Source organism: Scleropages formosus, chromosome 15, assembly GCF_900964775.1.
Source record: "Scleropages formosus chromosome 15, fSclFor1.1, whole genome shotgun sequence".
NCBI lineage: Eukaryota > Metazoa > Chordata > Actinopteri > Osteoglossiformes > Osteoglossidae > Scleropages > Scleropages formosus.
The window spans coordinates 25,814,038-25,836,783 of NC_041820.1; the positions used below are offsets into that span (position 1 = coordinate 25,814,038).

A 22,746-nucleotide genomic window follows, 5' to 3' on the forward strand; every position below is an offset into this window, starting at 1 on the left:
GTATGGTTCAAATTTTAAGACCGTACCATAGTTGGTCTTAGAGGGGGAAATTAAATCAGAATGTTCTTTTTTAACTCATATTAAGGGGTAATTTATTAAAAATAGATTGTAAATAGTCTATTAAAGGTTATTCAAAGTAGGACATTTAAAAGCAATTTCGAAATGTTTAACAATGAACCTCAGGCAAATAGTGTGTGATTACGGGTTCTCCTGTTTAGATTCATGATGCCACAAAAACAAGGAAGCAAAATGAATCGACACGTTGAAACGGAAGGAGTGTCGGGGTAACGCGTTGTTGGACGGAACGTTGGTGTGTTTTCTCACATTTAGTTCTGCTTCTGTCTGTTTGGAACACGTTTGTGGTCCGACAGAGACCTGTAGGAATGGCGCGTTCGTCTGTGACTTCAAACTACTTGTTTTGTGCAAGTGCGGGACTGGCGGTTAGCAGCTAACACTAACAGTTCAGTTCAGTTGTACTCTCTCTCTCTCTCTCTCTCTCTCTAGTTCAGCGCGGTTAACAAAACGAGAGTGGGGTTACTCGTTAATAACATGTCAGTCATTTACTTAACTCAGTGTTGGTCAGAGCGAGTGGTCGGACAGTTTACTAGTAAGTGTGTCAGTCAGTGTTGGTACAGCGAGAGGTCGGACAGTTTACTGCAGTAAAAGTAAGTGTAACTCGTGTAGTGGTACACAGTGACGACAGTTTACTGTAGTAAGAGTAAGTGTGTTACTCACAGTGTAGTGTGAGTGTTGGAACAGCGAGGACAGTTTACTGTAGTAAAAGTGGGTGTGTAACTCACAGTGTAGTGTCAGTGTTGGTCCAGCGAGGGGTCGGGCAGTTTACTATAGTAAGTGTGTTACTCACAGTGTAGTGTCAGTGTTGGTACAGCGAGGAGAGTTTACTGTAATAAGTGGGTGTGTAAGTCAGTGTAGTGTGGTACACAGTGATGACAGTTTACTGTAGTAAAAGTGGGTGTGTAAGTCAGTGTAGTGTGGTACACAGTGATGACAGTTTACTGTAGTAAAAGTGGGTGTGTAAGTCAGTCTAGTGTGGTACACAGTGATGAGAGTTTACTGTAGTAAAAGTGGGTGTGTAAGTCAGTGTAGTGTGGTACACAGTGATGACAGTTTACTGTAGTAAAAGTGGGTGTGTAAGTCAGTCTAGTGTGGTACACAGTGATGAGAGTTTACTGTAGTAAAAGTGGGTGTGTAAGTCAGTGTAGTGTGGTACACAGTGATGACAGTTTACTGTAGTAAAAGTGGGTGTGTAAGTCAGTGTAGTGTGGTACACAGTGATGACAGTTTACTGTAGTAAAAGTGGGTGTGTAAGTCAGTGTAGTGTCAGTGTTGGTACAGCGAGGGGTCGGACAGTTGACTATAGTAAGTGTGTTACTCGCAGTGTAGTGTCAGTGTTGGTACAGCGAGGACAGTTTACTGTAGTAAAGCGTGTTACTCACAGTGTAGTGTCAGTGTTGGTCCAGCGAGTGGTCGGACAGTTTACTGTAGTAAAAGTAAGTGTGTTATAGTGTCCTCTTTTGGTCGATCTAGTGGTGTGTCATTTTACTCCAGTAAGCGTATGATTACTGTAGTAACTTTCAGTTTTGACAGGTACAGAGGACGTCATGGTGGCGGCACAGCGAGGTTCCTGGCTCCTCAGTGGTGCCACAGTGGCCGCCGTCGCTGCGCTTTACCTGCCGTGTGTTCAGAAGGCAGTTCCTGGCGGAGACTCAGGTACAGTGTGTGCGGTGTGGACGGACACAGAATACAGCCTCACCTGTGCTGTGTGTGTGTCGTGTGTGTGCGGGAAAAGCACGTTCGCGCACCGCGACAGTTTAGTGAGTGGTGTAGCGACCAGATCCCTCACACTTTTCATCCTCGTGACTTTACGGGTGTTCGGGGGACGACCGGCGGCTCTGCGTACGTCACCGAAGCGCGACCGCGCAGCAAATATCGGCAGCAATTGTAATAATTACCGAAACACGAGCGCACGTCGCACGTTACGGTCGAGCCACGGCGATCCGCCGAGCGAGAAATCCTGCGTGCCGTTGTTTTTAACCCTTCTCTCGCCAGGGTTGCCGTGGCGAAGTGTTCCCGCGCGGGAAGCGTGCTCCTCGTTCGCTTATTGAACATATGTCGCCCGTCGATGGATATTGTACCTGGCTGCACACTGTTTCACACCTGTTAGGGCTGATTTCGCTAATCTGGTATTTGCTGCCACTTTAACAAATTTGAAAGCCCTCAATTTACAACCTAATCCTCGTGGCCTGCGGCGTGCCAGGACCCAGGCTGGAGCAGGGCTGTCTGAGGTGGACGGAGATTAGAGGCAGGCAGGCGAGCGCGCGCGTCCGTGTGTGTGCGCGTGGGGGAGGGGGGACCCACGTTGGGCCTCGACTCCTCCCTGCGGACAGGCCCAGCTGTCCACCCCAGCCTCGCGGGCCGCGTGGCCGGACCCTAGGCCCTGGGTGGGGTGGGGTGGGGTGGGGGGGGGGGGGGGGGCAGGGACATCGACGTCTTGCCCGTATCCGGAGTCCGTTACTACGTGTTAGGATGTCCTCCTGCAGGGTTACATCACCTCTTTGAAAATGCTCACGAAAACCTTTGATCTTCGCACATTTGCAAACTCCTTTCGGCCGTTAACTCTCTCGGGTACGTTCGCGACAGGGGCGGCGCTCTAGCGGTTTCGTCGTGACCGCCACCGGCCCGGTGGTCAGCAGGCTAACGTGGTCCCTCCGCTGGCTTTGCGTCGCGCTCCCGCCATGTCGTCAGTTTCTGCTCATCTCGTTGTGTTTTTGGGATGTCGTTAATATTTCTGTTTCGTATAAGCTGCCTAAAGTCTCCTTTTCTGTCGGTAACCTCCTAGCTCGCATCGCAGGCTCGCCTTGCTTGGCAGCATGGTTGGGCGGCATCGGAAAGCAGCACGCTCCCCCGGCAGCCCCCCCCTCGCCCCGTCTCAAACCGTAGTTCCTTCGCCTGCGATTATCACGCAGGAAGCATTATGCAGACGTTGGGAAGTAACTTTGCCACAAAGGAGGAGATAAGTCTGACAGAAAGTGAAGATTATGTTAATAGATATTTTCATTTATTTTTATTATTATTTTGCCGATGACAATGAGGTGACAGGGCCGGCGCGCGGGGGCCCTGACTTAATGCAGTCATTATGCAGAGGCGACGGCGACGGCGGTGGCGCTCGCGAGGAGCCGGCGGATTGCTCCCGTGTCGGGATTATCGGCGCGCGGGGAGGCCGATTAGGGCCGGTGGCGCGGAGGGGGCTGACAGTTGGACCGGGGGTGCGGCGCGCTCCTCGCCTCCTCGCCTCCCGCGTCGACGCCTATTATTGCTGTCGGCGACCGAGCGGCCTCGTCGCCCAAAACATCGAGATTCCCGTTCTTAGCTTAACTTAAATTGTCGAAAATCAACGTTTTCCAAGTGTCATTTAGCATTTATGTAGCGAAAGTAGAAAAGTGTTAAGTGGAAAAAATAATTACGGTTTGGAAATGTTCTGTTTACTTTGCTGATGCTTTTGTTGACGCAACACACACTTTTCAACGTGCGCTTGTTGTTTTGCTGGAGCGGTTCAGGCTCAAGTTGTCGTCCTTGAGCATCACGCCACCTGCTGTCTCTTACACGGAACTTGAAGTATGACATGACGCAGTGGGCATGGAACATCTGAGTTGTGTTTCAAGTGATCTTAAAGGGGGTTTGCTCATTGCCACTGTGTGTGTGTTGGCAGGGGAGGGGGGCTGGAGGTTTCATGCCCCCCCCCCCCCCCCACACACACACACAGTGAGCCTTGCTGTACTGCCTGTAAATGCAGGTGAATGACAGGGATGTGGGCCGCTGTCAGAGCTGGACGTGACGCTGTGGAGAGACGCAGGGTGGCACTGCTGTGGTGGAATGGCTCTGCTGAAAAGGAAGGTGGGGGTGGCGGCTATCCTATCCCAGAGTGTTTAGGGACGGTCCAGGATGCGGGTCCTGATAGCGGACCGGGCGAGTGCGCCGCGCGGTCCTCCCGGTCTCGCTTCCCCCTGCCCTAATCTCTTTAGGTGTGCTGTGCCCCGAGTGGCTGAGCGCCCCTCGCAGGGGGAAGCTGTTGTCTAGGAATGGGAGCGTGGAAATGGCCGGATTATGCACAGGCTGGCGCCGGTGCCCTGGAACCACAAAGGCGCTTGGCTCTCGCGTGTCACCCCGGCACTCGCCGCTTTTCCTCTCTCGGAAAGGGGACGGCAGCCCCTCTCGCCGGGACCGTGGCACTTGGCCGTTCGCGTCCGTGTACGAGGCCTCCGGTTTTGCGCTTCCCCCCTCCCCTTGCTGCATAAGCACCTAGACATATTGAGAGCGCAAGGGGGGGGGAGGAGGACACATGAAAAGGGCTTTTGAAAACATGGCAGTGGCGGGTGGTTATGCCGGGTGGAAGCGATTGAACGACTTTGAGCGCTGCTGACTGAAGAGGTTTTGCATATCAGAAGTGACCGAGGCGTTGTCGGAGTGCGTTCCGTTCCTGTTTAGCACGGAAAGGCCTCGAAACGTCCCGTTTCACATGCTGAGAGGATGCGGTGATTTCAGTTGGAAGGGGGAGTTTTTTTGTTTTCTTTTTGAAACACATACGTTGTTTAATGCGCCGCACGTGTCACGAGTCCTCACCCTGCTGGGGGGGGGCTTGAATAATCGATTTCTTAACGAGAGCGGCTCCGAGCGAGTCTGTCCCAGCACACCCTGCACCGTCTCACTCCAATCCCCTCCTCCTGTGTTTGTCTGATTATTCACTTACTAACTTGTTTATTTTTCTGCTCATTTATATGTTTGGGTTCTTTACACGTGCATGTATGTATAGCAGTAGCGTAGTGGCTTGAGCTGCTGCCTTTGGGCCCAAAGGTTGCGGGTTCGAACCCTCCAGCTGTGCTACAACCGAGCAAGGTTCGGTTTGTTAATCACATTAATGTTTAATTTAGCCTTTCTTTATTTTCCAAATGTTTGCAAAGCGAACGTCGTCTGCGTTTCTGCAAGCAGATTCCTGCTCCGCTTGGCTGTATTTCTGCAGCACCGTGGATCTCATTAATCCAGCTTGCTTCCACAGTGTTTACAGCTGGTTTATGGGTTTCGTAAATGCTGGCGATCAGTAGCAAGACGACAGTGTTGTACATGTGTACGTGATGAATTGGCTGGCAGTGGTAGACGGCTCTGGAGGTGTTGCATTTCGTTTTCAGTAATTTGCCAGTAGAATTAATTATAATATTGCTATGCGTTAATAATAGACGACGAAACGATAAAAGGGTGTACCCTGCCCTGCATCCTGCGTTCCCAAGAGGAGCCCTGCGCCACTGCAGCCTCACAAAGGCCAAGAGCTTGATGAAATTGGGCTAAATAGAAGTCTTATGTCTTTCGCTGGTTGTGATGTAGTGGAAGAATTTAGAAACACGTTGAGGTGAGGACAGACTTGCAGTCCCAACTCTTATTTGTAATCGGAGATTCTGTTTCCACGGTCCTGTCATGTCAACTTCGCTGTAAGCTACACATGTCCTTAAATAAGATGAACCATAACGATATATGAACAGTTTGCATAAAATCTGTGTTATATAATGGGCTTGGTTATTTTTCTTTTTCGCTAATTTCACACATTCATGGTAAAATGATCATAAAATCTTTTGTCTTTCGCTTTTAATTTTCACTGGTACCAGAACATTTTTTTTTTTTTTTTTTTTCCTGCTCCCTTTTTTCTTTTTCCTTTTAAAAAAAAAAAAAAAAAAAGCTAATTGAATCACGGCTGAAGAGTTTTATAAACAGACGAGCCTGCTGGCCGTGTGGCAGTGCGGTCGGTCAATGTTATCACAGAGTGGAAGGAGCGATCGCTGTTAGACTTCACCATCGAATGTCAGCACTGGAAAATGACAACATAAGGATGATGGGTTGGCTGTCTTAAGTTCATCCGCTCATAAGTCGCATAGATCGTAACTCGAGAACTACCTGCAACTGTGACCAAGCTGACCAGGAGACGCTGTAGGGTGGCCTCTGCCCTTGGGTAGCTTCGGGAGACTGGGTCCGATGGTCTGATGCATTCCTGGAAGGACTGGACGTTTGGAGAGGTCTATAGGACGGGAACATGGGTGTCCTCTGTGCTGGCACGGTGTTGCGGTGCTATAGAAGGGTGGGGTCCGTACACTTACACTCGGCGCTAGAACCGGGAGGGGGGGTGCGGTGAGTCGGGGGCGCAAGAAGCGAGTTGGGGAGATGACGAGCGTGCCACTTAGGAGATGTCACGCTGGGAAGATTTTCAGGTTTTGATCCGAGTAAATTAATGCAAAACCCCAGTGCAAGTATTTGGACTGGGAAAACTTTGGAAGGGACTCATCTCCTATTAGTAATTATTGGGTTTACATTAATTTTGCTCTCTATTTTCTTCCACAGGAGAGCTGATCACGGCTGCTTGCGAGCTGGGGGTAAGCATTAGCTGTATTGTTTAATCAATTCACTCATTAACTCTTATAAGCATTAACGAAGTTTAATTAAGCATGGGCAAAAAGCAGATTAATTTACTTTCAGAGCACAGGTTTTTTCTTTTCTATACACTTTTTACGAAGTTAAAAGTACAGAATGCCATAATTTGCAACCCGTTTTTCAAATCCAATTAAAGTCAATGGTAAAGTGATGGCTTTGTAAGCTTTGCCTTATGTACGGTATAAGGCTTATTATATTCCCCCCCTTTTTGTGTGTGTGTATGTGTGTGTGTGCGTAAGCCGCAAAGAATGAACTAAATCGGGTTAACAGTTCTAATAAGTTTTATTATTTAATAAAGTTTATTACGCCGCTGTGATCCTTTTAGGGAGTCTGCGTCAGTGCCACTATGCCAGTAATCCTGCTGCAGTCCGTGTGGCCCGCTCGTCTCGCTCAAGGCTTCCCCCCGGACCTCCTCCGGACCCCACCCCCCTTCGACTTCCCCGGCCCCAGGCCTCCGGCCAGCCACCCGTTTCCCCGCCCCTTGCTAGCACCCCAGAGGCAGCACCCTCTCTCCGGGGCCCCGTGCAGCAGTGCATCTCCCGGCATTGGTCTTCCCGCGTCCGTCTGTCCCTCTTTGCCGTGTACCTCCATCCTGGTTCGGCTCGCCATGTCGCTGCTGGCCTGCCTGACCTTGACCATCTGTTTCCCCAAACTGTCCCCCTTCTTGCTTCCTTACTTTGCGCTGCCGCAGCCGTCCCTTTCCCCAGGCAGTGCTCTTGTCTCCGTGCCGCATCCCAGTGTTCCCCTGGCCAGGCGCTATTGGTAGGACTTGGGCCTGAGCCGAACCCTTGTCTTCCGGTATCGTGGTGCTCGCTTCGCTGCTGTACCAGCCCTGGCCTACTCCCTCTGGGGGCCTGCCCAGCCTTATCGGTGCCGCGGATGAGCTTGTGCTTAATAACCAGGTCTTATCAGTCCCGAGAAGACTTAGGCGCTAATTGCTGCGATCGCTGCCGTCCCGGGTGATGGGGCTCAGAGGCGGAGCTATACTGGCAGGGAGCTTCGCTGGCACCACGCGCCCCCTCCCTCCCTGGGCAGTCGGGGGGAGGCGGTTGGGCTCGGCCGACCCTGCCATGGGTGGGGAAGGAGGATGAGTGTGGAGCAATGGAGTAACGGGCAAGTCACCGAGCGGTCAGGGCCCTGGCCAGCGCTGCCCCCCTGGGTGCCCACACATGCCAGAGACGGTGCCCTGGCACTTGTCTCCTCGGAAAGACAGTAATTAAAATTACAGGCTTTTAATTACATTTCGCTTCCTCCCTTTCATCCTCCCCTGCTCCGCCTGTGCGTCAATGTCCTCGTCTGTTTTATCATCGTTCTGCTTCCACGTTTTTTTTTTTTTTTTTTTTTTCTCCTGTCTTTCGTCCTTTTCCCGCACTCTCACTGTTCACCTCTGTTGGGACTCTCTGCGGGCCTCTGCCGGACCCTCTCTGTTTTCATTCTCTGTATTTCTGTCCTGCTTCTTTTCGTCTCTCTTTCTCTCCCTTCGTCTTTTGTCTCCCTCCGGCAGCACTGACGGTGTTCTCTCTTGCTTGCAGGTGGCGCATCCCCCAGGTTACCCTCTCTTCACTCTGCTGTCCAGCCTGGCGATGACTTTCTTGCCCTCCGTTTCCCCCGCCCACAGTGTCAACCTTCTGAGTGGTCTGCTGGGATCGATGGCGAGTGGCACCCTATGCTTTACTGTGTGCAGGTACGGGGAGGGGGGAACTGTACTTGAGAGCTTCACCGATGGGACTGACTTTAAGAAGCATCAAGTATATGACCTTGTCAGTTGTCAAGCTGCTGTGACACAATTTTTTGAGTGGCACAATAGCCTCATAGAACGAAGTCTGGGCCTAAAACTGTGTCCAGGTGGATGAAGATCTCCACCAGAAGTGTACAAATTGAAAGTCTGATTTGTTTCCTTGGACAAGACATGGCCCAAATGACACCTTTCAGTATCTACTGTGCTGATTGCAAAAATATTAAATTATTTCAAATTATAGTCAAATTAAGCTTTTAAATAGGTTCTTCCTTTCTCGCCTGCTTAGCATAATTGAGAAGTGTCCTTGGGAGGGTGAACGCTGGTTGTTTGCGCTTAGCAAATGGCAGAGTGCTGGATACCAACTAGATGACGGCCTGCTCCAGGGGAAGAGCTCAGGTGGATCTTTCCTCTGCCAACTGCTGTCTCTCTCTGCCTTTGTGGATTCTCTGCCCTCCTTCTCTTTGCTCAGTGTTTCCCTCTCTTCATGTGATATATCTGGGGAGCTGGGAGGGTGGGGGTGCCAAGGAGGAGGCGTACGCAGCGGTGAAGCTGATACGGTTATCTCCCGAGACCGCGACCCCTGGTTCTCAACTCAATTTCCTGTTAATCCCCCCCGACCTGGAAGTTATTTATCCAGTTAACCTTCGTGCTCCCCACGGGGTGGACGGTTGCAGGTCAGTCGAGTGTAGAGGAAGGAGGAGAATCCATACCATTGACATCGCCAGGACCTTGAACGGCCAGAGAGTGAGCGTGCTTAAACAGGCCCGCTCAGGTAGCAGCTCTGTACTCAGATACAGCACACATTACCGTGTCTTTGCTGCATGAAGGACTTCAGCTCAGAGTGTAACCAGGCAGAATCGATGAAGATCAATACTTTTCTTTGTGTGGCGGCAGAGACGCCAGCTGATCCCCTCTATTTTACTGACCTCTGCTCTGTGACCTTGCTTTGCCCTTCCTGTCTGCTTGCTGAGAATGCATTAGTGTGGGGATGTGACGGACTAATTCTGGCTAAAGTCTGCTCTTCGATCGTACTTTTGCTTTTTTGGAAGTACACCCATTCCTCCGCTTACAAACCTGATTTGTTCTTGGAAAGCCGTTTGGCAAGCATCTGTAAATCAAAACGACCTATACTGTTACTTCTTAGGGGATAATTCCATCTCATTCCAAGCAGGACACAGGAACATCAAAAAATTTCACCAGACAATACAATTATCAATGACCGTTTAATATTTTGTTAATAAAACACAGTACTGTACATACAACTGTGCATGTACAGTGAAGACAAAGGATTGAATATTACACAAAAATTTTCCAAATATAAAAGATTTTCAATATTGTATTATAAATCACCATAAGCATAAACAACCATGTTAACTAGTATTCTAGCTAAAGAATATTTAGAGACAAGAAGCCGATTCAGATTAGTTTTAACAGCACAAGCAGTCACTGTGAGGTAGCATTTGATATGACATTCATTCCCACAATGCTCAACGGCAAAGAGACGTAAACAGTGCGCTGAGTGATGCCAGTTCAAAACAGAGCACTGGATGAAGATGAAATTTGCCCAGTATGCCAACGAAAGTGTTCGTATCTATGAAATATAAATTTAAATTTGCAATGTGAAATTCAAAAGTGTAGAAATCAAGGGATCGATGCAGAAGTTGCAGCTCATCACATCGCCTTCAAATTTTAGGCTCAATATGGATGGATATGCAGGATATTGTGTTAGTGCATATGTGATGGACATTTAGGACATTAGGAAGGAAGGAGTAGAATACCAGCAGATGCAGCATTGGTGTTTTGTTGTGCGTTTATGGACTGAGCTGATGGTCCAGATTGCCCTCAACATTCTGCAGCTGCCCCTGTGTTTGTCTGGGGCCTCCAATCCTGAATTAGTGTGTTTCCTGAAGTTCCCTTCAGGGCCTCCTGGGACCAGTGGTGCAGGATCACACCAAGCGAGTGTTTCCAAACTGCCCTTGGAGGCTCAAAGGGTCACGTATCTTAACTGCAGCTGCTGCATATTTACAGTCATACTGTGAGAAATGCCCATTCGGGTTGCGAGAATTTAATTGGACTTTGTGAAGTTTTCCGACAGCTGAGTGGTGCTAGACCAGCGCTATCGTGTGGTCATCTTCACAGTTACAGTTTGGCTTGTGCTGTGTTGTTCTCAACCTTCATTAGTCGTGGATATCGGTGATCATGCACCTGTAATTATATTTACCGTATTTCTCCTATTTGATGCTCCCGCTCTAATAATAGCGCCCCCGCCCGATAAGCCAGGGTGCGGCTAATATTTTTCTGCTGATTATGTTGATTTTTAATATCCTTGTGCACATATATGTAAAACTTTAGCTTCTTGAAAATGATCAATGATTAAACCTTAGTTTAGAGAACGCAGTTTTCTTTTTAACAACTACAACGGATTTCAAGCTGTCTGGCCAAAAAAATCAATGCGGACGCCTACATCTAATGTTCGTCGCTGTCAATGTCGGCGACTCGGACCCCACATTGGTTGTGCCTCAAACCAGTTTATCAGAACAGTTTCAATATCTTGATATCTGACGGGCCGACCAGCTCTTGACTTTCTCTTCTCAGATTTAGATGCGTTTTGTAATCGTGTCTTGTTCTGGCACTGATCTTGCACTCGCCGACGGTGAACATTGAAAGCTTTTGCGGCGAAATGTTTTCCTTTTTCTTCAGCAACTGCAATAACCTTCAACTTAAAAGCAGCTGTGTACGACTTTTTGCATATTTAACCCGCGTTTACAAAATGACGTCACTCAGGCCGCATGGTTACCACGTGCCACATGCTAGGGAGAATTAGGCAAACTTCATAGTTTGCACAATCAGGCCTCAAATAGACGCGCCCTGCCCGTAATTTGCGACGTGCCCAGGCGCGATAATTAGGAGAAATACGGTATGCATTTAGGTGATGCTCTTCCCCAAAGCGACTCACAATGTTGAGGTATTCACAGTTATTTACCCATTTATACAGCTGGGCAATTTTACTGGAGCAACTTAGGGTAAGTACCTTGCTCAAGGGTACTACCACCGGAGGTGGGGATCGAACCTGCAACCTTTGGATCCAAAGGCAGTAGCTCTAACCACAGCTGTCCGGATTGTCGGAACTTATTCGCTGAATGCATTGTTTATTTCCGTTGTTTGTGTACTCCGTGTAATAGCTGCAAAAGTGCTGAATGAGCACAACTGGACAGCTGTACAGTATTATAGTAATTAATGAATGGAATCTGCCTTGTTATGTTTTGTTATAAAAACTAATGTGAAGTGCTGAAATACTTGTGTTCGCTTTTGTGGGGTGCCGTGATATTTAGCATAAGTTGCGGTCAGTTTTGGCGCTTAAGATTTTTCACCATTGAAACGAATGATTATTACATCTTTATGAGAATTCACCTTACAAAAGGTTTTTTAGGAACTTATTGCCTTTGTGAGGTGGGCGAGCACTGTAGTTGTCTTAGTAATTGCGAATTATGGCTGTTAGCGGTGAAAGAAGAGTGATGTTGGGCTGAGCCATGTGTCTTGCTTGTGGCAGCTGCTGTGGACCAGTTTCTACTTCCTGTGAATGAAAGGCACACGGCAGTAAGCTGCGATGAAGAGGTCAGAGGTCAAGGACACCTGCTGCAATGGGACGGGGACAGGAACAGGAGAGGAAGTGTGCACTGTGGGGGCTGGCCCACGTCCCAGGCTGCAGCCAGAGCACCTGCCCCTCGGCAGGGCTACCTGCAGGCTGCCAGCCGTGGCCACAGAGTTTCTTCAGCTGACCCGAGTGGACTCGTAGGCAATATTGCTCCTAACAGTGCCAGGCACTTCCAGTTTGTCCTGCTTTTCCTCCTCAGCAGCTTCTTTGGATAATAGTTGTCACCACCCATCATTCCACCCGTTTTCCATCACATTACTTTTACATTTATTCATTTAGCATTTCTCAAGAATTTGGTACAATGATTTTTTCCACTGTGGTTTTGCTTCCAGCTTTGTTATTGGTGACTTGCTAAATACACTACACTAAACTCCATAAAACCATTCACCTGTTTATACAGCACAGCAAGGTAACACACCGACGCACAAACGCACGCTAAGGGCAATGTAGAGTCACCGGTTCACCTGAAATACATATGTCTTGAGTATCACCTAGAAACTTTAACTCCTGCAGTTGGCAAAGCTTTAGCTCCACACACATACAGGATGTCAAATTTACCTCCATCTGTTATATGCACTACAACACGAACCGTAGTAATAACTACGTCTTATATGACATTATTTTGCAATGTGTGTCCATTGCAGGCCATCCCGTCATTTGCACTCAGATTTGAGCTTCTTGAATAGTCAGTGTCCAAATGTCCTTCAAATGCTTAGTTATTAGAAATGTATATGCATTCATTTCCTTTCTTTTACTTTAGAAGACACTAAAAAGACCTGTCATAGTATCTGCAAAATTCCCATCCTTAGGTCTTCGCTGGTGCAGAATTAATAATTTGGGATTAGGAATGAGGGATTAGAAATGCCTGTCTTTTTACAGTTAAAAACAAACACTGGTCCTAATGTGCATACACTGGACACACAGAGAAGGTGCATCACATGACTGTCTGCCTACAGCCTCCTCAGGTTGCTCAACACTGGGAAGTCAAAGCCAAGGGCATTAACCTAAAGTCCCATCCAGATGTCCATGTTGCCCTGTAACTCCTATCAGTATGCCACAAACTTACTGTACTTGCTAAGCACTACAATGGGTCAATGATTAGTAATCAGACACTGTTAAATGATTTGCTCTATATTTGATGGCTATTTAGTGATTAATAAATATGATTGAATTACCTGAAAAACTAAAAGGTGAAACAGCACAAAATAACACATTTGCAGTTGTGAGCAAATGTTTGTGAATCCTTTGCAATTTTCTTGCATGATTGTCTCCCAAAATGTGGTGTGATCTTCATCAAAATAATACACCTGCATTTTCACTGCTGTATCTTGATTACACAGTCAAGGTCATTGATGGAAAAAGTGTGGTTAAGCCCTCATATTCAATAACAAATGGAACCTTTTTTTTTTTTTTTTTGCAATAACCTCAACAAAACACTTTCTGCTGCTGCTGCTCAGACCTGTGCAGGGATTAGGAGTTATTTTGCAGCATTCCTCTACATATATTTTTCTAATTTATGTACATTTTTTGGGATGTCTTGCTTGAATGGCCTGCTTCAGATCACACAGCATGTCAGTGGAATTGAGGTCAGGAATCTTAATTGGCCATTCAGAATCTTTCATTTGAGCCACTCTGTTGGTTATTTACTCCTGTGTTTTGGATCATTTTCATGTTGCATGACCCAACTTCTTTTCAGAGAGTAGACAAACACCCAGATTTTATGCTGTAGAATTTCCTGATACAACTTGGAATTCATTGGTCCCTCAATGACTGAAAGCTGTCCAGGTGCTGAGGCAACAGAGCAGCCTCACATCATTATCCTCCCTCCACCATGCTTCACTAGTGGAATGAGGTTTTGGTGTTGGTGTGCGAGGTTTTAGTGTTGGTGTGCAAAGTTTTGTTTTCTCTAGACATAAGCCTGGGCATTTTTACCAAAAGCTCAGCATTTGTTATCTGTCCATTATTTTGTTCTTTAGCAAATTTGAGGTGGACAGCAATGTTTTTTGAAGAGCAGTGATTTCTTCCCTGGCATTATTCTTCTCAAGTGTTTTTATTATCATAGTCATGAACACAGATGTTATCAAGGGAAAGAGATGCCTGAAGATCCTCAGCTGGCACCCAGATGCATCACTTTTTGACGGCATGCCCCATGCACTGATGGACACACTCCTAGGGAGAAGAGCAACAGTACAGAATTTCTTCCATTTGAAAACTATTTGCCTGACCGTGGACTGATGGAGGACCAAGTCCTTAGAAGTCCTTGTCTCACCCTTTCCAGTCTTATGAGCTTCATCAACTCATTTGATGTCTTCAAATCTTTTTAGATCAGACCATATTGCACTTAAAAAGCATTCTGTTGTGAAGACACACACGCACACACAGTGGCTGAAACCGCTTGTCCCGAGTGGGGTTGCGGCAAACTGGACCCTAACCTGGCAATACAGGGCGTAAGGCTGGAGGTGGAGAGGGCACATCCAGGACGGGATGCCAGTCTATCGCAAGGCACCCCAAGCAGGACTTGAACCCCAGACCCACCAGAGAGCAGGCCCCAGCCAAGGCCGCTGCACCACCGCGCCCCCCCCCCCCCCCCCCTTCTGTTGTGAAGAGCAGGTATCAAGTTGTGTGGTCCCTTTATATAACAGGGAAAGTCAAAGCCTTACTTGAATTGAATGAAATGACTAAATCAGTTATTGGAATACCTGATTCTGATTACTTCCATTTGAAGATGTTATATTCCTTGAGGTTCACATACTTTTTCCCAATCAGTGACCTTAATTGTTTGATCAATAAAGATGTTATGGGTGGTGTTTGTTAAATAGCTATATATTATTATGATTTAGATCAGTTCACATTCATACACCATTCAGATTATTCCAAAAGGTTCACAAACTTTCTTCTTTTTTTTTTGGCAGTTTGTGTCTTTGTTATAAAACAGTGAGTGTGATATAAATAAATCGGACTTATTACTGCACTTAGGCCAGGCTCAATGGACGGTAACGGGTGCTGTCCACAGAGCTATGGACCTCATTTAAATCACGTTGCTCTGTTCATAATCTCCAAATGCACTAAGATCCAATTTTGAATTTGTAAAAAGAAAAAAGTCATTACCGGAAACCCTGGCATCCCTCTGTTGATGGTGTAGCAGAGGAAGATAGCATTTCAGACTGAGTGCCCAGTCACACCCCGTAAGCTTTTAAGTACAGGCTTACATGGGGTTTAGACTTTTTCCCCTCTTTTTAATCTATATTCCTAAAATTAAAAGTCAAACATAACATGCAGGTTTTTTTTTTCTTTTCCTGTTTCATTCTGGGCTAGGCCATTTACCGCCATTGAATTGGCAGACTTAGGACCACTGTGTGTGTGGTGGAAAGGGTGCTAGTTCCGGAATGACACCCCCCAACAGACACACACACACATTTCAGTGTTTGGCACGGGGACCTCAGGTGTTGCGTGGTGTACCCAGCGGGACCGCCACAATGGCATACCATCCCCCAGCAGGGGCCTCTGCCCACCGTGACTGTCCTCAGACTGGCGTGGTCATCATGCGCCAAGGCAGACCAGTCCGCACGCCCCACGCCCTCTGCTCATTCTGGGCACGGCACCGAGGAGAGCGTCCACTCTCAGGGTGACCAGGCCTGTTTACCTGCTTCGTCTGCTCCTGTCATCACGCATCTGCTTTTTTCCTCACCTGATAATTCTTAATGGTCTCACCAAAGCCATCCTGTTATATTCCTTTGTAATGTTTGTAACTGTGTGAGGATAAGTTTTAATACTGAACTTTCATATTACAGCTCTGACTTATTTTTGCACTGCATTGCAGTTTGACTGTTTCACTGCAGATCCCATCCACCTGAGTTTGTGAAATGTAGGAATGCAAGATTTTTCTTAATGGTATCTTTAGTTGATGTCTCTTCAAAGGTGTGTGTATATCTATATATGCACACAGTGCTCTTAGAAAGTATTCAGACTGCTTTATTCCTCCCCCCCATATTTTTGATGCAGCCTTATGGTAAAATTGAAATTAATTTTTCCCTTAGTCTACACTTAACATCCCATGATAAGAAAGCAAAAACAGGATTTTAGAATTTTTTGCAAGTTTATTAAAAATAAAAAACTGAAATATCACACTGATAGAAGTATTCAGACCCTTAGTCCTTATTTGAAGCACCATTGGGAGTAATTACAAGCTCGAGTCTTCTTGGGTATGACATGACAAGCTTTGTACAGCTCAATTTGGGGATCTTTTGCCATTCTTCTCAATCTCTGTCAGATTGGATAGCTACTTTATGTCTGTCCAGTAATGTTCAATTGGGTTCAAGTCCAGGCTCTGGCTGGACCATTCAAGGGCATTCACAGAGTTGTCCTTAAACCACTCCTGTGTTGTCTTTGCTTTGTGCTTAGGGCCATTTTCCTGTTGGAAGGTGAACCTTTGGCCCAGTCTGAGATCCAGAGTGCTCTGGAGCAGGTTATCTCTGTACTTTGCTCCATTCAGCATTCTCTCAACCCTGACTAGTCCCCCAGTACCTGCTGCTGAAGAACAACCCCTCAAGATGATGCTGCCACCACCATGCTTCACTCTTGGGATGGTATTGTGCAGGTGATGAGTGGTGCTTGGTTTTCTCCAAACATGATGCTTTGAATTGAGGCCAGTTCAGTTTTGGTTTCATCAAACTTATATCTAGTTTCTCACAGTCTGAGAGTCCTTTAGCTGCCTTTTTGCAAACTCCAAGCGGGCTTTTATCATCTTTTACTGAGGAGAGGCTTCTTCTGGCCTCTCTGCTATAAAGTCCAGATCAGTGGAGTGTTGCAATGATGGTTGTCCTTCTCAAAGTTTTGCTCATCTCCACGCAGGATCTTTAGAGCTCAGCCAGATTGACTGTTGAGTTCTTGGTCACCTCTCTTACCAAGGCTCTATCCCCTGATTTCTCTTCTTGGCCAGGCAGGCAGCTCTAGGAAGAGTTGTGGTGGTTCCAGGCTTCTTTCATTTAAATATTATAGAGGCCACAGTACTCTTTGGAACCTTCAATGCTGCCAAAATTTTTTTGTAGCTCCCTAGATCTGTGCCTTGACACAGTCCTGTGCCTAAGCTTTGCAGGCAATTTCTTTGACCCCATAGTTGGGCTTTTGCTCTGATTCTCATTGTCAGCTGTGGGACCTTATATAGATAGGTATGTGCCTTAACAAATCATGTCCAATCAGTTGAATTTACCATAGGTGGACTTCAAGGGGTAGAAGCATTTCATAGATGATCAGTAAAAATGAGGTGCAGCTGAGCTAAATTTCAACTGTCATAGCAAAGGGTCTGAATACTTATGTTTATGTCATATTTCAGTTTTTTTTATATTTAATAAATTTACAAAAATTTCTAAAGTCCTGTTTTTTTTTCTTTTTCCTTTTTCCATTATGGAGTATTGAGTAAGTATTGAGTAGAGGTTGATGAGGGGAAAAATGAATATAAAAGAATTTAGCATAAGGCTGTGACATAAAAAATATGGAAAATATACATACAGTGCTGCTTGAAAGTATGTGAAGCCAATAGGGATGGTCATTATTCATTCATTCATTCATTCATCTTCCTCCGCTATCCGGGGCCGGGTCGCGGGGGCAGCAGTCCGAGCAGAGTCCTCCAGACTTCCCTCTCCCCGCACACCTCCTCCAGTTCCTCTGGGGAAACCCCAAGGCGTTCCCAGGCCAGCCGGGAGACATAGTCTCTCCAACATGTCCTGGGTCTGCCCTGAGGCCTCCTCCCAGTGGGACATGCCCGGAACACCTCACCAGGGAGGCGTCCAGGAGGCATCCGGAACAGATGCCCGAGCCACCTCAACTGGCTCCTCTCGATGCGGAGGAGCAACGGCTCTACTCCGAGCTCCTCCCGGGTGACCGAGCTCCTCACCCTATCCCTAAGGGTGCGCCCAGCCACTCTGCGGAGGAAACTCATTTCTGCCGCTTGTATCCGCAATCTCATTCTTTCGGTCATGATCCAGAGTTCATGACCATAGGTGAGGGTAGGAACGTAGATCGACCGGTAAATTGAGAGCTTCGCCTTACGACTCGGCTCCCTCTTCACCACAATAGACCGGTACAATGACCGCATTACTGCGGATGCTGCACTGATCCGTCTGTCAACCTGCCGCTCCATTTTTCCCCCACTCGTGAACAAGACCCCGAGATACTTAAATTCCTCCACTTGAGGGAGCAACTCCCCCCTAACCCAGAGGGGGCAATCCACCTTTTTCCGACTGAGAATCATGGCCTCGGATTTGGAGGTGCTGATTCTCATCCCCGCCGCTTCGCACTCGGCTGCAAACCTCCCCAGTGCACGCTGCAAGTCTTGACTTGATGAAGCCAACAGGACCACATCGTCCGCAAAAAGCAGAGACGAGATCTCGCGGTCACCAAAATAGACACCCTCCGTTCCCTGGCTGCGCCTAGAAATTCTGTCCATGAAGATAATGAACAGAATCGGTGACAAAGGGCAGCCCTGGCGGAGTCCAGCATGCACCGGGAACAGGTCTGACTTACTGTCGGCAATGCGAACCAAGCTCCTGCTCCGGTCATACAGGGAACGAACAGCCCGTAACAGCGAGCCCCGAACCTCATAATCCCGAAGCACCTCCCACAGGATGCCACGAGGGACACGGTCGAATGCCTTCTCCAGGTCCACAAAACACATATGGACTGGTTGGGCAAACTCCCACGAACCCTCCAGCACCCTAGTGAGGGTATAGAGCTGGCCCAGTGTTCCACGGCCAGGGCGAAAACCGCATTGCTCCTCCTGAATCCGAGGTTCGACTATCGGTCGGATTCTCCTTTCCAGTACCCTGGCATAGACTTTCCCAGGGAGGCTAAGGAGTGTGATCCCCCTGTAGTTGGAACACAATCTCCGGTCCCCCTTCTTAAAAAGAGGGACCACCACCCCGGTCTGCCAGTCCAGAGGCACCGTTTCCGAACTCCACGCGATGCTGCAGAGGCGTGTCAGCCAAGACAGCCCCACAACATCCAGAGACTTGAGAAACTCGGGGTGGATCTCATCCACTCCCAGAGCCTTGCCACCGAGGAGTTTTTTTGACTACCTCAGCAACTTCAGCCAGGGTAATGGACGAGTCCCCCTCCGAGTCCCCAGCCTCAGCTTCCTCTACGGAAGGCGTGTCGGAGGGATTGAGGAGATCCTCAAAGTACTCCTTCCACCACCCGAGGACATCCTCAGCTGAGGTCAGCAGCGCACCACTTCCATTGTAAACAGTGTTTGTGGAACACCGCTTCCCCCCTCTGAGTCGCCGGACGGTTTGCCAGAATCTCTTTGAGGCCGACTGAAAGTCTTCCTCCATGGCCTCACCGAACTCCTCCCAAGCCCGAGTTTTTGCCGCGGCGACTGCCAGAGCCACGCTCCATTTGGCCTGTCGGTACCCATCAGCTGCTTCAGGAGTCCCATGAGCCAGCCAGGCCCGATAGAACTCCTTCTTCAGCTTGACGGCATCCCTTACCTCCGGTGTCCACTACCGTGTTCGGGGATTGCCGCCGCGACAGGCGCCGGAGACCTTATGGCCGCAGCTCTGAACCGCCGCCCCAACAATGGAGGCGTGGAACATAGTCCATTCAGACTTGATGTCCCCCACCTCCCTCGGGACCTGGTTGAAGCTCTGTCGGAGGTGGGAGTTGAAGACCTCTCTGACAGGGGCCTCCGCCAAACGTTCCCAACAGACCCTCACTATGCGTTTGGGCCTGCCAGGTCTGTCCAGCTTTTTCCCCCGCCATCGAATTCAACTCACCACCAGGTGGTGATCAGTTGACAGCTCAGCCCCTCTCTTCACCCGAGTGTCCAAGACATATGGCCGAAGGTCAGAAGAAACGACTACAAAGTCGATCATCGACCTCCGACCTAGGGTGTCCTGGTGCCAAGTGCACTGATGGACACCCTTATGCATGAACATGGTGTTCGTTATGGATAAATTGTGACTAGCACAGAAATCCAATAACAACTTACCGCTCGGGTTCAGATCAGGGAGGCCGTTCCTCCCAATCACGCCCCTCCAGGTGTCACTGTCGCTGTCCACGTGGGCGTTAAAGTCCCCCAGTAGAACGACAGAGTCCCCAGTGGGAGCGCTTTCCAGCAACGCCCTCCAGGGACTCCAAGAAGGCCGGGTACTCTACACTGGCATTAGGCGCATAAGCACAAGCAACAGTAAGAGACCGTTCCCTGCCCCGAAGGCGCAGGGAGATGACCCTCTCATTCATCGGGGTAGACTGCAACACATGGCGGCTAAACTGGGGGGCTATTAATAAGCCCACACCCGCCCGCCACCTCTCACCCTGGGGAACGCCAGAATAGTGGAGAGTCCACCCTTGGTCGAGAAGAGTGGTTCCAGAACCCAAGCTGTGAGTGGAAGTGAGCCCGACTATATCTAGACGGTATCTCTCAACTTCCCGCACCAGCTCAGGCTCCTTCCCCGCCAGTGAGGTGACATTCCAAGTCCCAAAAACCAGAGTTGGCGCCCGAGGTTTGGGTCGGCCGGGCACTCGGCCCCGACCACCGCCCAAATCATCAATGCACCGGCCCCTTACGGTCTCTCTGGCAGGTGGTGAGCCCACCGAAGGTCATTATTCTTGTATGAAATATTGAAATCAGTTTTTAAATTCTAAATCTCAAAATGAATAAATTATGATTGATTTACACACCTGATTCTACTTACCTTTTGGTTTAACTAGTGCATCTTGAGGTTCACTTATTTTTGCACTACAAAAACGATGGAGTTTGTACGTTCTGCCCGTGTCTGCGTGAGTTTCGTCTGGGTCCTCTGGTTTCCTCCCACAGTCCAAAGACATGCTGTTCAGGTTCCCTAATAATATTGAGTGACACAGAGAGAGTGTGTTCCACTCATGTATGGATGAATGACCCATCGTGAGTAGTGTATCTATCAGTGTAAGTCACCTTGGTGAATAAGGTGTGTGGGCTGATAACACTACATTGAGTTCGTTGGAAGTCATTTTGGAGAAAAGCATCTGCTAAATAAATAGATGTAAATGTAAAACCAAAGTGACTAGACAAAGACAACGTCCTGTCCAGTAGCTGCTCAGTACTCCTTGAGGTTTTGTGGTTACGTAATGCGAATAGGGCAGTATTTTCTGCTAAGAGGCGGCACCTGTACCCCTCCAGCACAACTCCTTATAAGGTTTGCCTCCATATGGTGCTCACGGACGTCTCCTGACCACACCTTTTGCACTGTTGCAGCTATTCACCTTGCGTTCAGATTGGTCGGTTCAAAGTGTCCGCAGGGGGCCATGGGTGTGTGTGGGGTCCAAGGCTGCTTGAGTGGAACTTGGATGGGAAAAGTGCAAGGACAGCAAGATAGCCAGCAACCCCCTGCTCCTTGAAAGTGAAGCTTCCTCATGTATTTTTTGTTGCTGCGCTGGAATCCAAGCCAGGTTTGAGTGTGTGTGGCCCCCTCAACGGCAGACTCGTGTTCTCCTTTGCCAGCATGACCAATACTGCCCTCAGGACCTCCTCAACAATGCAATGTAACAGATGTTTAATGAAGATGTTATTTCCTCATTACTGGAAGGGGGGTGGGGTGGCGGGGTGGGTGAGGGGTGATGGCGGCCCGACCTACTGTACCATTTAATATTATTTTAGCCCAAAGGCCTGAGATTGTCTCCACAGCGGCCATGAATATTACATCCCTCTCTCACCAAACAGACTTCTAATGACAGTCGCCAGCCAAGTGACGGATCAGGCTTGGCAATTATAATTTGCCCAGAATTACTTAATGGAGTGTATAGAGCGACCCTATATATCAGTGCCGCCTAATGACTTTTGTCTGGGCGCAGACAAAATTAGAAATAGTAATAATGGCAGTCTGAATTGGGTAAACACCATTTATTTTGCGAGGTGCAGATTAAGACACCATTCTTGTGGAAATTGTCATGTCGGTAGCTGCATTGTTTGAGTAGCGAGAGGATTGCAGTGATTAATTCTGCATGTGCTTCATAGAGGAGACACAGCGGAGGCATTGGAGCAGCACCTGGCCTTTTAACTGCCCCCAGCCACTGGTGTGCAGGAGCACCGACCCCACTGGTCGGGAGCATGGACTCCTTAGCGGTGAAGGTGTATCCAGGTTAACACTGTTACCTGCCTTTAAGATAATTATTGTTTTAACGGTCAAGTTCGTTTGCACATACCAGGAACTTGACGTGGTGGGTGCTTCTTCATACACGTACAGCAAACATAACCACGTGAAGGAAATAAAAGTCATAAAGTAATAGTTTGAAGGAAAATAAATAAATTAAATAATAAAACGGGATGAGTGTGAGCACATATAAATAATATGGGCACAGAGGTGGAAATAGTAGCAAACCTGAACATAAGGTGCAGTTGGAGACGTTTCAAAAACTAAATGAATAAATGTAATAATTGTATTACTTTAGGATATGCAGTACACTACTCTTCTAGTCCAAAGTTTAGTAGCCATCTGTTAGTGCCAATAACCATCAGGTGTGTTATGGATTATAATGTATACTTAAGAGGTTGATGAAGGACACTGCAGGGGGTGCTGCTCTTGTGCCTTGTGTTTTTAAGTCCTGTGTGCCCTCTATCACTTACCGGAACAGAGGGCATAGAAGATGTGATAGCTGGGAAGCATCTTCTATAATCTTGCCTGCACACTTTCTGGTCCTGGATATACATGATACTCTTCTCCAAAGCAGCTCGCAGTGATTTACCCATTTCTACAACTGAGTAACGTTTACCGTCTCAATTTGGGGTAAATACCTTGATTAAGGGTACTGCAGAAGGAAATGGGATTTGAACCTCACTCCTTTGGAGTGCAAGGCAGCAGCTCTAACCACCACAACATCTGCTGGCCCA

The 22,746-nt window shown here is 48.0% G+C and overlaps 1 protein-coding gene across 7 annotated transcripts in view; it reads left to right on the top strand.

The window, feature by feature from the left end:
• The first annotated feature begins 243 nt into the window (after nucleotides 1-243).
• Nucleotides 244-22,746, top strand: part of LOC114912299 (transmembrane protein 260-like) — a 40,224-nt gene continuing 17,721 nt past the window's right edge. For 2 of the 7 annotated variants that reach the window (XM_029258490.1, XM_029258496.1), the window contains exons 1-4: nucleotides 244-310; nucleotides 1,609-1,731; nucleotides 6,403-6,434; nucleotides 8,025-8,176. In XM_029258490.1, coding sequence (XP_029114323.1) covers nucleotides 1,623-1,731; nucleotides 6,403-6,434; nucleotides 8,025-8,176 — 293 coding nt within the window. In that variant the 5' untranslated portion in view covers nucleotides 244-310; nucleotides 1,609-1,622. Of the gene's footprint in view, nucleotides 1,512-1,608; nucleotides 1,732-6,402; nucleotides 6,435-8,024; nucleotides 8,177-22,746 lie in introns of all 7 variants that reach the window. The other 5 variants (XM_029258491.1, XM_029258493.1, XM_029258494.1 and 2 more) reach the window with 5 other exon arrangements.